This window comes from Acyrthosiphon pisum, chromosome X (assembly GCF_005508785.2).
Source record: "Acyrthosiphon pisum isolate AL4f chromosome X, pea_aphid_22Mar2018_4r6ur, whole genome shotgun sequence".
Lineage (NCBI taxonomy): Eukaryota > Metazoa > Arthropoda > Insecta > Hemiptera > Aphididae > Acyrthosiphon > Acyrthosiphon pisum.
In genome coordinates, this window is record NC_042493.1 from 122,876,530 (window position 1) to 122,891,802 (window position 15,273).

Here is a 15,273-nt window from a genome sequence, read left to right on the forward strand (position 1 = left end):
GAATATCTACAGAAAATAACATAATATTTCATTTTATATTCCATCAACATCCGTTTATAGTTAATTAATATTAAAGTATTTCAAAATTAAAATATATCAGATATTTATTTGTTTTCATTTTTTAATAAGAAATTGAGTACCTATGTAGTACAGAGTTCTAAATTCTAATTACACTATATTATTACATGTGACATTAAAATTATTGAATTGGTAATTACCAAATTAGTTGTCTCACCTACTCATTAGTATATTTAAAAAGTAAAGTAAAAAATAATATTTTAAAAAGTATTTGAAAATTATTTGAAAACATGTCATCTTGTCAAAGTATTTACGAATGGAATGTATAATTTGTATCCGTAACTATTTAAATGGATTTTTGAGAGTATTTCTTACGAGACTGTTGAATAGAACAAAGCTAAACCATAAGTTTATGTGAAACGCCTCAATAGCACGTGGCTTTTGGTATCGCGCTGGGTACTTATTGACCTATTAAACATCGTTCCGCTTGCCAGCCAGCTGTTGCAAAGTTTATGGAAATATTTTTGCACAAGAGAGATATTTTTAGATATATTATTGCTGTACCTATTAAGCGGGTACTTGCAGACATTATAACCGGATATAACTTGAGTGGGTACTCTGACCACAGGTCACCGACTTACCTCGTGGACTAAGACGTGAGACGCCGTGTACGCGCGGTACAAGCAATACTGACAGAAGTATTTGCAATAACTATAGGTGTTGGCGATGTGATTGCCCAACGCGTCTGCGCTCATGAAATCGAACGGCTTGAAGCAATACATGCATATCGTGAACTGAAGAGAATCCTTCAGTCTTTCTGAAACGATAGAATAATACGACAACCATTAGTTCTAATAAAACACGTCAAAGTAGTGTAAAACGTGTTCCAACATGGCACGCAGAACTCCAAACGGAGTGTTGAAAATAATCGCACCGAGAACGAGAAAGAAATTATCGAGGGAGTGTTAAAAAAAAAAAATGTGTAAAAATTAATCTTTTCGGGCTTGAATAATATTATTTCCATGGTTCAAAAGAAAGGATTAGCTTGCGTTTTAACGCGAATGATTGTTGTCAGTCGATAGTCATTAAAAACCGTATTGCCCTAAACAAAAGGTGGGCAACGCTTTGCTGAAGGTTTTAGGCGTCTAGAGGAGTCACTGTAACGGTTGTGCTAAATTTTAACTCAATAGTATAAAACCGTTGATTACGAAACACGATTCTGAGCGAAGTCGGTCTACAATATTATATTTTCTAGGTGAGTACATTTTATGATATTAATGTGATTAAAGCGATTTGTTTTACTATTAGAAGCAATAGTACCTACCTACAACGCACTACTGCAAGACGTTAAATTAATTTTTATTAAAAAAAACTGCATTTGAAAATATCGCTGTGTGTACTTATAAAGTATAATACTATACTTTAGAAGATTCTAAAATAATATTTTTAAATAACAAGAAAATAATTAAGTTCACTATTTTTCGTTTAAGTGTTAATTCCGTTCAAATTTGAACTTAAAATGTCTATAAACAAGATACCATTACTACATATTTTTAGATTTTTTGGTTACAGTGTGAACAATATTTTATGAGAATACTTGTTTTAAATTTTCAATCATTTCGACCAAACGAAAAAATAAGTATTGAAATTTATAAAAAAAAAACTAAAAATTGAAAAATTAAAAATGTCTAGAAATAGCCCAAAACGAGTCAAAATATTTTGAAAATTTTATCATGACGTATATAAAATGATAAAGTACACATTTGTTTAACATTTAAAATACCTACACCTAGTAAATTCTTTGTGAATTACAAGACAATAAGAAAACCGTTCCATTACAAATTGTTAATTTACGGGTTTACATAAAATTTTTAATTTTTTCTGGTTGAAAATTTGATCTAGGAAATACTTTTTGAAATTCAAAATTGAAAATTCTCATTGCTTTATAAAAGAATCGGAAAAACTAAAAAAAAAAACAAAAACATTTGAAGAATTGTCTATAATATTGTCGATAAAAATGTTTCGCTCTTCCAACAAGCTTAAGAACGTAACACGATGTTCTATTTAAGTTAAAATTATACTAGAATTGAAAAAAAAAATTTTGTTCGAAATTTTACAAATGTTTTACACGAATTGATTTGCGTACTTATCTTTTTGAGTTAAAAAAAACACAACACTCGCTCAGCTCTCACGTGGGTAACCGATAGTAATAGGATATAATATTATTAAAACAGTGTCCTGCTAAAGAATAATACAAACGACGGCAATCTTGTAAGTCTTACTTGCATTGCGACAGTGGTCGTTCAAGTGTGGCACGAACGTTTTCCGGTGGCTGAACACCTCATTGCAATTTTTCCCCGAGCATTTGTAAAGACTCATTTTATCGGCTTCGGTCGTCATTTTATCGCTTAGCCACTTCGCCTTTTGGTGGTCCGAAATTATGCCTTTTAGCTTCCGGCTATAGTCTTTTCTGTAACTGGTGTCCACCAACTGATGGGAGGTTCCGTTGGATTTGACGCGTTCGCCGTTGTTGACGACCTGTTGCCCCGGTCCGAGGCGTATGTTGTCATTCGTCTCCACGATTTCGCATAGTATATTTGCGTCCTCCCACTTGCCGTACAAATTGTTGTCCATAATCTGGTCACTGATATCGAGATCAGTGCTTTCCATAATCTCTACGTCGTCCTGAATTCGTAAAAAAAAAAAAACAAAACGTAAACATTTAAAATGTCAGACTTCAAAATATATTAATAGTTTCAGAATCGATTCGATGGAATAATATTATTATTTACGTCTGACAAATGTATAACGTCGACAACTGGCGGCCTTGGATTCGGGCTGGTTCCAATGTTATAAGCTTGACGTATATTTGCTGGCTCTGTTAAGTAATTTCACAAAAAAAAAAAAGACTTAGGTAGGGTTTATATTATTCTAACTATCATAGCGCTAAGATAAAGTACTGTATATATTTTTAAATATTAATATAAGAATATAAGATTCGATTAGATCTACAATAATCGTAATATTACCCATAATACGTGTAATAAGACTAAACTTACCTAAGCCTTTATCAAACGTTATTTCTATATTATTGTCCATTATGGATTTCAACAAAGGTAGGGCTGGAACTAAATGGTTATGGTTGTTTCTGAATCTCACAATTGCCGGTAAACCGTTCTAAACACACCATAATATACCAACATAACTTAGTTTAAGTAAAATATGACGAAAATTTTCATGAGAGTTAACAAATATAATATTTACTTTTAAATAGGGATCGCTATTTTTTTCTCTTGTGGTCGAACATTTGATTTCAAATTCAATTTCTGATTGGCACTCACATTTGCTTGGCTTTATATTTTTATCTGGATTTTTTAAAAGCTTATGCAAGCCATTCTTAATACATCTGAAGATTTTACTGTAGAAATTTCGTTTAAAATATATACACAAATTGTTATCATTAATAAAAATACGTTCGCATTTAATTTTTTTCCAATAAAGCGATTGGCATGCAGATTTGTTTTGTGCACAGCGACATAATATAATAACAAATGTAATACTTACCAAACGTCATTTTTTTGGGATTTAAAGGATTTCATAACGCGCCAAATCGTTTGGGTTCGTTGTGAATATAATTGTATGAAGTTGAAAATATCGTCTTCGGTGTGTAGATTAACACGAAATAAACTGTGGTTAATTTTGATTATATTATAAAAATAATCCATCGCAAAATGTTCACCTTAAGAAGATAAGACGAATTTCATATTATACAATTATCTAGTCACAGTTCACAATGATCACAATTGTCTGTGACATGTGTATAAGGTTCTTAAAAAATATAAATAAAACTACAGTATCCAATTAAAAATATGTAACATAGGTAGATAAAATGTTTAAGTAATTATAGTAACCTGTATTACCTGGTCGCAAGAAATGTCCAAACGTTTCAAATAAATAATTATTAAACCGAGTAGCTTATCCGATTTTAGTATCATACCTACGCCCATTCATTATGTCGTTATTTTTTACTATAATAATAATTGATGGATTGATTATGAAATAATTTGAGAGGGGTTTTTATCAATGAAACATGGTGTTTTGACAAAATGTATACTACAGTATGTAGGGCTCGTCGATTATAAGGAGGTATCGATTAAGCACCGAGAACGGTGCCACAACCGACATTTTTTTTTAAATGGTTTACGATTATTGGGCTACTAAAATTGTACAATTATATCGGGTAGACCCGCCGGCAATTGAGCTTATATTTTAAGCGATTTTTTTATTATTGAATCTGATAAGCAGAAATTTGGGTTAGAATTTATTGTAAGTGTGGAAATATTGGAAAATTCCAAGAAACAAACTTAAATGAAATAAAAAAACACAAAGAAAGAGAAAAAACTAGATTTAAATCTGTGAATATATATAATATATAGCTTTACCAAAATAAAATGTTTTTTAACTATTTAAAAATAATCAATTGAAATGTAATAAAATAAAACTGAGAACTTAGATAATTAACTCAAATTCTTAAAATTAAAATTGAATTCGTTGATTTCAAGTAAATTAAAAAACAATTAGGTTAAGTTAGAAGCTAACTTAAAAGTAAGCAAATTAATAATTTAAAAAGTTAAAATGAAATCAACTTTTAACTTATTAGTTCGTCAGTATCGATACCTGGGCATTTGCAATTTAAATATAATAATATACCATTTATAATATATTTTTTTTTTTATTTCGGTTATTGTAGCTAGGTGTCTATTATTATGGCCTATTTTTCCTGGTCTATTGAACGTCATTGTTTTACTTTATATGTATTAAACATGTAAACCACATTGTAATATATTATTTGAGTCAGTCATTCGCCATGATAGACGTACGCCTCTATACCTACATAAAAATGAAATTTTGTTTGTCCAAAACATCAAAACCATCGGGCCGTTTTCAATAATAGATATTTTATCGACAGAGGCACTAAATTTTTTTCCCACTGCTTTTGTGAAACTAAAATTATTATCATCTGTTCATGAAAAAACTCCTGGGAGGAACTGGGCGAAAGTGCACCGCCTCGCACAACATGCATTTTGTTTCGGCCCCCGAAAATTGAATATTTTTATTTTGCTCACAAAAAAAAACAGTTATTACGATCGGATATGGTTTTACACCTGTACCGCATATTTGATCGACATAACCTGAACGATCTTGTTAAATATCCGGGCAGCTTACATTCAACGGAGTTTAAGAAACGGTAAATCCACCGGCGCTTAAGTTTTCGCGGGCAATCGGGCCAAGCCACACCAGGATCAGCTAGTGCAATAATATAATGTCGAGTTCCCATATTATGAAATTTATTTGCTGTAGGAAGATACTACTTCAACGCCATGACTAAAGCGTTTACGTATCTATATAATATGACGTTTATAATAATGCGTTACATTGTTGCACGTAATAGTATCGATTAAGTCGATTTAAAATTTGTCATTTGAAAACGGGCGATAAATATAATTATATCGAAATCAAGAAAAATTACAATAATACTATGCTGCCGGGGACCGGAACTTTTCGGCGAAAATCGTTGTTTTAAAAAAAATGTATTTCGTTGGTGAGCAGCTATCGATGATGGAAATAATAGGTATATAATATAACATGTAATGTAACGATAAAATCTTCGAAGGCTCCACTAAAGATTGATTACGATATTCATTTTTATACTCTGTGTCGATTTATATTTCGGTTTTTAACTCACCAACAGGTTGTACGTCAACGGGCTGTTTGTTAGCGACCGGTTCGCCAGCGGCCGGTTCGTCAGCGGCCGGTTCGTCAGCGACCGGTTCGTCAGCGACCGGTTCGTCAGCGACCGGTTCGTCAGCGACCGGTTCGTCAGCGGGCGGTTCGTCAGCGGACGATTCATCAGCGGACGATTCGTCAGCGGACGATTCGTCAGCGGACGATTCGTCAGCGGACGATTCGTGTACCCCAGTGTCTCCGGTTTCCATGGAGGGCAAATTTTGTTCGATGTCCAGATCTTCTAAAAACAGCAAATGTACAATCTGTCGATTTTGTTTCAACGAAGTCACCGTAATATTATGATGTTTGATGGTACCTGTATTTGCTTCATTCGAGTCACCTGTTTCAGAATTGTCTCCAAATATGTAGTCGATATATGAATCTAAAGGTTCTTCACGGTCCACTCCAAATCCGACTTTATTAACAGATAAAACATTATTTTAGTGAAAAAATCTAAGCGGCTAGCTTATTATAGGGTGGCATATATGAAAAGTTCAAAATAGGACTAAAACAATTTCGATATTGTTTCTAAATTAATAATATTTAATGCAGGGACTGGAATCGTACCGAAATTGACAGGTTTTAGACCAAAACCCTTTTGAAGATCTTGGGACCGAGACCGGACCTGAGCCCTTAAATACATTTTTTTAGGAACCGAAACCGAAACCAATATTTTTATGCAGAGGTTATTTGGTTTTATTCGCTTCAAAATCCAATAGATATTTTATTTATTGTAGTAAGTATAACATAATCATTAAGTTAGTTAATACTACTTATTAGTAATACATATAATTATAAAATCATAGATCTATAAAAGATTATCAATACTAAGAAATAAGAATATTATTAATTATTATGTTTACAACAGAATTGTCGTAAAACAAACTCAAAAAATCCAAATTCTTATTTCCATGTAATCTATAACAAGCCCGGTACCTACGTGCGTTCAATTATTATTGAATCGCTAATCACAATTATTAGCAATAACTAATGTAGAATTTCTAAAAATAATAACAATTTGTACGTTTATAAGTGTTTCATAATAAGGTGTCTTATAATAGTTCCTAACTAATATGCCTGTAGATTTGCAATTATAATATTAAATACCTAATGTGGGTATCGTCTATTAGTTTTAAATTTAAATATTATTAACTAATCAAATAGTTAGGTATAGCACTATAGCGGATACCTAGTTAGGTTATAAATATATTATAATTTAGGTTTGGCTACTCATATACAATATACGTATTATATGTTAGTAATATATTTTTTTAAATCTTACAATGTTTAGAATTCAATGGTATAGTGAATCTTTCATAAACAGTATGTAATCTTTTATAGTTTTAGTTTTAATGATATTGTATTACTTAAACTCTGAAAAAGGACACTTGATTACAATTAATACCTGTCATTAAATAGAGGTTATTAATATGGTTATTTTTTATGCAGTACTTAATTGATAAAAAACAAAATTCAAATATAAAGAATTAAAACCGTTATTAACCAAAACCGAAATAGAAATTTCGGATTTTTGAGAACCGAAACCTAAACCCTAACCGATAAAATCATAAAGGTTCCAGTCCCTGACTCAGACCATCTAAGGAAAAACTGCGGTGGATTTGAAAAACAAAGTTCATTTGTGCGCATCTCCGGTGTTGTTTATCGTGGACTGACAAGTGCATACAAACAATTCCATCGTTTATTTAGACAGCGATCAAAATGCATTAAACAAACAGATCGCATTGGCACATTGATGAGTTATGACATGATTCGTATAATGCTATACTCCGAAATCGGACATAATATTATGTTGCTTAAGTATACCAAAAATAACAATTAAAGTAAAAAGTTTTCGGCGACTTGTTCACTACAATCTTAATGAACAACTTATATTTATTTACTTATAAGCTTCTTAACTCACCATCTGGTTCCTCTGCGACAATTAAAGAATATCTCTGTGATTGGATGTCATCCTCAAACGTTCCGGTTCCGTGTCCTATTTCATATGTGTCAGTGCGTTCCATATCATCAATAAAATTTTCTTCGTGACTTATAACGTCGAAATGTTCTTAAAATATTTAATCATGTTTATTTAAATAATTTTTATTGACGTTATTGATATTTTAACATTACTCACCCTGTTTGATTATTCTCAAATTGTAATTGAAATCATTTTCATCATATAATACAGAATTTTCGTTTGAAATTTGATCGGATAATTTAATATACGGCGGTACTTCTCTTTCTACATACAATGCAGAGTTGTATCCGCGATCTAATAAAACAATGTCATATTTAAGTGAATATATATTTAATTGCTTATCAACATCATTAGTGTTTTTAAATTTTCAATATAATTCCTTTATTGAAAAATATAATCTACATTCAAATTATTTTATTTTCGAACAAACTATATTACACATATCTATATAATCCCGTCTATATATCAAAAAACTTCAGTTTAGAGACTTACCCAGATAAATAATACTTATAGATTACCTTATCTAGATAAATATTATACGCATTATAAGTTAACTAAAAAAAAAAAATAGTTAAGTCCCAGATACGTCTCGATTTATTTTAATAAATTTCATAAAATACTATTTTTCTTAGATTTAACTTGGGGCTCTTTTAATATTCTTTGTATACAAAATGGCTACGTATAATTTTACTATCAAAAAGCAAAAATAATTGTACCTAAAGTATACAACAGTGGTTCCCAACCTTTTGGAGACTATTTCCCATAACTTACAACAGGTTAGATATTAACATATACCCCTCCGTCCCAAAAAAAAAATCCCTGACGAAAATAAATTAAATACAATTATCAGTGTCATTTGGACATAAGAAATCCCCAAAACTATTAACAACGATTCTATTATTACAAAATTAATTTTTTTATCGTAAAAAAAAATTGTCTAATCTTTAACCCTAAAATAATTGGGTAAATTAGTAATTATCTACAGGTCGGGAACCGCTGGTATACAACTATATGCCTAAAAATATGCATTAAGTTGTACGTGTAATCTAATAATCATTTTAAATCTAATTTAGTACAATTAATTGCCTACCTACTGAATATCAATTTTAATAGGCCTATTTTCTAAACAGTTATTATTTATTATACAGTTAATTTTAAATTAAATAGTAATTTTACAAAAGTATTAAAGCTATTTTTATTTAATTAATTTTCATTGACCTAAAGCTGCATTCATTCGTTCTAAACATGCATAGTTATTTCGCCTTAATCATTAATTTTACTTACTCAGTTATATCAGTTAATTTTAAATAACCATACTTATGTAATACTGGAAAAATGAATCCACGATAATGGTGTACCTAACGTCACGAGATCATAATTTTATAACTAAAAAAGATTTAAAATGAAAATAAAACAATCTATGTTGTAATATTATTTAACTATAAAAGACAAGGGTTAATTACATTAATATTATGATAAAATTAAAATACGATTATTATGATGTCAGCATTGGGTATTTCATCCCATCATTCAATTAGTTGGTTTATTTCTCAAATAATTAATTGTATGACAAGGTATTTAAAACAAAAAGACGGAACGTTTAATAAGCATATATAATAGGAATAAGAGAAGACGTGTAGTGAGAATCAACGATGAATCAACGAAAAAATAAATTGTTTACGAATACTATAGAGAACTAAACTGTGATTTAACCAATCCCGAATGTTAACGAGATGTAAATTATACTTCCAAAGAGCTCAGTGAAATTATTAAAATCAACTAAATTTTTTGTACTTGACTTGTAACTTTTGCGTGTTAAAAAAATTTAACTTTTAACATAAATATTTTTGAATCAACTAAGCATAAGGAACGAGTTAAGAAATTGGTGGTCCAGTCTTGAATATAATTATGTGATTTATAAAAATTTAATTGATTGGTAAAAAAAATAGTTTTAAACTACAACCACCTGAATATAGTCTAAATATTTTAAAATTGCATTGAGTATGTACAATGATTTAAGTATGATTTAAGTAACAAAAGAAGTATCGATTTTCTACGATTTATACATTTGAATAATAACATAAAAACAATAATCGTGTGATGATAAATCGTTATTTTTATATGGAATTATAATAATATTGAACCTCATACTAAATTTTCAAATCTCAAGTTTTGAATATTAAAATTATTTAAATTTTATACCAAAATATTGTTTGCAAATGTTGGTAAATTTGACGAGGCTTGTGAAATTTGTACTTAATAGGAAAACTAACAAGTATTTTCGAAATTTTCAATTAGTAGATATATAATAACGACTTAAGAGGAACCTATTGCATACAATTTTCAAACTTATTTACCGTTATTCATAATAATTGTAAAATAAATACATTCATTTCCTCGTGCATGACCTTAAAAAGTGAGATGAATCTATCTCTAGTAAAGTTCTTGAAAAATTCAGATCTGTTTTCGAGAAATTTTATTGCTTTGACAGTATGGTCGTTATGATGGACTAAAGGTCGTTCATTATATTATTATGTTATAATTCGTTTACAATACCCTTAGTTTATTATTCAACTTGTTTAAATTTAACTCACCTTCAGATGGCGAGTTATTAACTGTCTGTGAATGGGAGGCGTCCTCGTTTGCTTCATATAATATTATATCTGTTTCATTTATACCAGTGCACTCATATACAGTATAATATGTCACATTTTGTTCGCCATCAACATCATTGAAATTCGCTAAACACAATTTTTTATTATTAATCAATAACATTTTTACAATATCAATGTGTAAATAATGATTGCGGCCCGGGTATTGATGATAATATTTACATGTACATAGGTATTTTGCTACATCATAGAAATGATGTTTTCCTAACTTGAAATGTGTTCATTAACATATGAATCTCTATAACTTATTTCCATTTAGCATTTTTTTTTGTTTTAGTTCATTTTCACTTTTTTATATCAACAATTGAAGGAACAATAAGGAGTTAATAATTATTTATCATTTTTATATTTTCCACAAGTCGAAAAAACCACAACCTAATTATTTTTAATGATATCTGAATACAACGATAACGATAATTATTATTTATTATATACGTATAAATATTGCCCTTAAACTTGTTTAATAATGTTTCCCCTAGGTACATGTTACGAAAAATACTTAAAACCAAATCTATTAATAAATTGTTTTCTAGTTTAAACAAAGTTTTGAGATTACTAATCTCGTAAGCTTATAAATTGTAATTTTAGATTCTGAGTGGAACGATGAATGTATTGATTTTACAATGATGTATGTTTTTTTTTTTATTTTTGTGTCTGTGTACACGAAATAATGCTTCGATTTTCAACTTCAGTATCTTGTTCGATTGGAAAGTGAATATCGTTGGTGCATTGGGGAGGTCACAATTTGAAATTCCCAGTAATTTTCAAAAGCGCCAAGAAAAACCAAAGAAAAATATAAGGAAAAACGGGAATTTTTACGCAAAATCGATTTTTCAGAAAATTGAATTTGATTTTTGGTGTAACTGTAAAAAATTGTAAAAAATGACCGTGGATACATGAAATTTTGACTGAATGTTTATATTAGCATTTTCTATTACATAACATTTTCAAAATATTTTGACTTATTTTGAGCTCTTTACAGACATTGTCAGTTTTCATTTTTTTTTTAGTTTTTTTTCTAAAAATATCAATAAAATTTTATTTGTTGATTAAAAAACTTGAAAATTTAATAAAAGGCTCCTAGTATATTGTTTCAAAAGCAGATGAAAAATATTAAAAATCCCAAGTCACAGTTTTTTTTTATAAGCATTTAAAGTTCAAAAAATGACAAAATATGGAAAAATCACGTAAATTAGTAAATTATTTTGAGTTAAGAATTCATAAAAATTTTTCTTTTTAAATCTAAGATTTTAAAATGTAATACAAGATTCCTTATAAGATTATCTACCTTTATCAAACAAAAAATATCTATAAGAAAGTCAAATTAAATTTTTATGATCGTTTGAAATTCATATTTTTACAACATTTGATATTCACTTGATTTCACATGTAGCGATTTCCTTATTTTGTTGTAATTCAAAAACGAATAACTGCAGATACATGAAAATTTTACTGAATATTTATATTAGTATTTTCTATATACGACGAAATTTTGAAAATAATTTGACACTTTTTGAGCTGTTTACGGACATTGTCAGTTTTCAATTTTTTTAGTTTTTTTTTCTATAAATATCAATAAAGTTTTATCTGTTCGGCCAAAAAGTGTAAAAATTGAATACAAGGCTCCTGATATATTGTTACAATAGCAGTTTAAAAAAATTAAAAATACATATGCACAATTTTTTTTTATAAGCATTTAAAGGTCGAATTTTGACAAAATTTATCAAATTTAAAATTTAATAATTATTTCGTAGTTAAGAATTTATAAAATGTTCAATTTTTATATCTAAGGATTAAAAATGTAAAACAAGATTCCACCCAAGTAGTTAATTCTGTTACCAAAAAATTTAAAAAAAAACATAAGCACAATTTATTTTTATAGTCATTTTAAGCTCAAATTTGGACGAAATCACATATTAAAAAACCTGGAATAACTATTTTAGTTATTTTGTTGTGATTGTCTATTATTGAAACTTCTAAAGTATACTATTATATATCTATGATAGTACCACGATTTGTTGTTGATGTATAACGTGTTATAATCACCTAATGGATATTGTGATATGATTAATTTGGAATTTATTATAGATACCTATTATTGGTCAATTTTTTTTTTAATACCATAGATAAGTATATAAGATACCTTATACCTAGACTGACATACCGTCTCCGCTCAGAATCGTTTTTCTTATACAGTGATATTATATCATTGAATTCAAATTTAATATTATCCATTATACAGTGACCCACTTGTAACCTACTGTACAGTAGAGCGACATTCACTTACCCACCTTTTTGAATTCAAAATCAATAAATAATGTTATTATTTTTAGCGGTTTCACTAGCAATTTTTTTAGTATTTCCCCATTAACATACAATACGAAATGTAAGACTTTTTTTAGGGGGGGGGGGGGTTTATATTTCTAATGGACTAAATACATTTTTAGGGCATTTTTCTAGGTTTTTAGGTCATCAAAATCTGGGACTTAATAATTGTTAATATTACATACCTTCGTTTGATTCGAAATTAATGTGACTTGGAGCATAATGTATTGTAGAATTTCTGTTCGACATATTTTCAGAACGAAACTCAATAATTAGTTCTTCTGCATTTTGGCCGGATTCATCTTCTATTTTACCTATAACCCAAAACCATATTATTTTAGTGAATTAGCAAGTACTAAACAATTTACAGAATGTGTTCCACGCGTTGTTTATCTTAAGTCAAAAACAAAATGTTTTCCAATACATTTGTTTAAAATCAATTTCTTTGTTCATAACCATAGAAATAATGTTTTCCTAACTTTAAATGTGTTTCATTAACATATGAATTTCTATGACTTATTTCCATTTAACATTTTTTAAGTCTTAGATCATTTTCACTTTTTTATTTCACCAATTGAGGAAAAAATAACGAGTAAATAATTATTTGTTGTTGTTATATTTTTATATTTTCCACAAGTCGAAAAAAAAACACAACCTAATTATTTTTAATAATATCTGAATACGACGATAACGATATTTAATAAATACATATAAATGTTACCCTTAAACTTGTTTAATAATATTTCCCCTAGGTATATGTTACGAAAAATACTTAAAACCAAATCTATTAATAAATTGTTTTCTAGTTTAAACATAGTTTTGAGATTACAAATCTCGTAAGCTTATAAATTGTAATTTTTGAATTCAAAATCAATAAATAATGTTATTATTTTTAGCAGTTTCACTAGCCATTTTTTTAGTATTTGACCATGAACATACAATACGAAATGTAAGACTTTTTTTTAGAGGGGAGGCATTTATTTATATTTTTCATGGTCTAAATACATTTTCAGGGTATTTTTATAGGTTTTTAGGTCATAAAAATCTGGAACCTTATAATTGTTAATATAACATACCTTCGTTTGATTTGGATTTAAAGTGACTTGGAGCATAATGTATTGTAGAACTTCTTGACATGTTTTGAGAACAAAACTCAATTATTGGTTCTTCTTCATCTTGGCCGGATTCATCTTCTATTTTACCAAAAACCCAAAAGCACATTATTTTAGTGAATTAGCAAGTACTAAACAATTTACAGAATGTGTTCCACGCGTTGTTTATCTTAAGTCAAAAACAAAATGTTTTCCAATACATTTGTTTAAAATCATTTTCTTTGTTCATAACCATATAGATCATAACCATAGAAATAATGTTTTCCTAACTTAAAATGTGTTTCATTAACATATGAATTTCTATGACTTATTTCCATTTAACATTTTTTAAGTCTTAGATCATTTTCACTTTTTTATTTCACCAATTGAGGAAAAAATAACGAGTAAATAATTATTTGTTGTTGTTATATTTTTATATTTTCCACAAGTCGAAAAAAAAACACAACCTAATTATTTTTAATAATATCTGAATACGACGATAACGATATTTAGGTAATAAATACATATAAATGTTACCCTTAAACTTGTTTAATAATATTTTCCCTAGGTACATGTTACGAAAAATACTTAAAAGCAAATATATTAATAAATTGTTTAATAGTTTAAACATAGTTTTAAGATCAAAAATCACGAAATTGTAATTTTTGAATTCAAAATCAATAAATAATGTTATTATTTTTAACAGTTTTAATAGCAATTTTTTAGTATTTGATCGCTAACGTACAACACGAAATGTAGGACATTTTTTTAGAGGGGAGGCATTTATTTATATTTTTCATGGTCTAAATACATTTTCAGGGCATTTTTATAGGTTTTTAGGTCATAAAAATCTGGAACCTTATAATTGTTAATATAACATACCTTCGTTTGATTCGGATTTAAAGTGACTTGGAGCATAATGTATTGTAGAACTTCTTGACATGTTTTCAGAACAAAACTCAATTATTGGTTCTTCTTCATCTTGGCCTGATTCATCTTCTATTTTACCAAAAACCCAAAAGCACATTATTTTAGTGAATTAGCAAGTACTAAACAATTTACAGAATGTGTTCCACGCGTTGTTTATCTTAAGTCAAAAACAAAATGTTTTCCAACACATTTGGTTTAAAATCAGTGTCTTTATTCATAACCATATTAATTAATTAAAAAACGTATGACAGTCAAATCGTAAATCTGGTTTTGATTTTAATTTACAATTAAACATGAATAACATAAAGTTAAAACTTTTAATATTTTTCAAACACAGCTTTTTTGAGTTAGACGCGTTTTATCTGTATGCATATAAATGAAACATATGAAACATCATCACTTGAGAACGGCTCAACAGATTCAGCTGATTTTTTTTTGGTGTTCGTAATTGGCAGGACGATATTCTTAT

At 28.5% G+C, this 15,273-nt stretch overlaps 1 protein-coding gene across 5 annotated transcripts in view; it reads right to left on the reverse strand.

Moving 5' to 3' along the window:
• LOC100575459 overlaps window positions 1–15,267 on the reverse strand; it is a 31,534-nt gene extending 16,267 nt beyond the window's left edge. Inside the window, exons 1-14 of one of the 5 annotated variants that reach the window (XM_008185851.3) lie at window positions 14,757–15,267; window positions 13,860–13,976; window positions 12,969–13,097; window positions 10,381–10,527; window positions 7,943–8,080; window positions 7,727–7,873; window positions 6,122–6,220; window positions 5,765–6,046; window positions 3,583–3,757; window positions 3,283–3,436; window positions 3,078–3,195; window positions 2,811–2,896; window positions 2,301–2,703; window positions 660–835 (exon numbers count right to left, since the gene is read on the reverse strand). In XM_008185851.3, the coding sequence (XP_008184073.2) occupies window positions 660–835; window positions 2,301–2,703; window positions 2,811–2,896; window positions 3,078–3,195; window positions 3,283–3,436; window positions 3,583–3,757; window positions 5,765–6,046; window positions 6,122–6,220; window positions 7,727–7,873; window positions 7,943–8,080; window positions 10,381–10,527; window positions 12,969–13,097; window positions 13,860–13,976; window positions 14,757–14,901 (2,316 nt within the window). In that variant the 5' untranslated portion in view covers window positions 14,902–15,267. Of the gene's footprint in view, window positions 1–659; window positions 836–2,300; window positions 2,704–2,810; window positions 2,897–3,077; window positions 3,196–3,282; window positions 3,437–3,582; window positions 3,758–5,764; window positions 6,047–6,121; window positions 6,221–7,726; window positions 7,874–7,942; window positions 8,081–10,380; window positions 10,528–12,968; window positions 13,098–13,859; window positions 13,986–14,756 lie in introns of all 5 variants that reach the window. The other 4 variants (XM_029492767.1, XM_029492766.1, XM_029492765.1 and 1 more) reach the window with 4 other exon arrangements.
• Window positions 15,268–15,273: the final 6 nt, after the last annotated feature.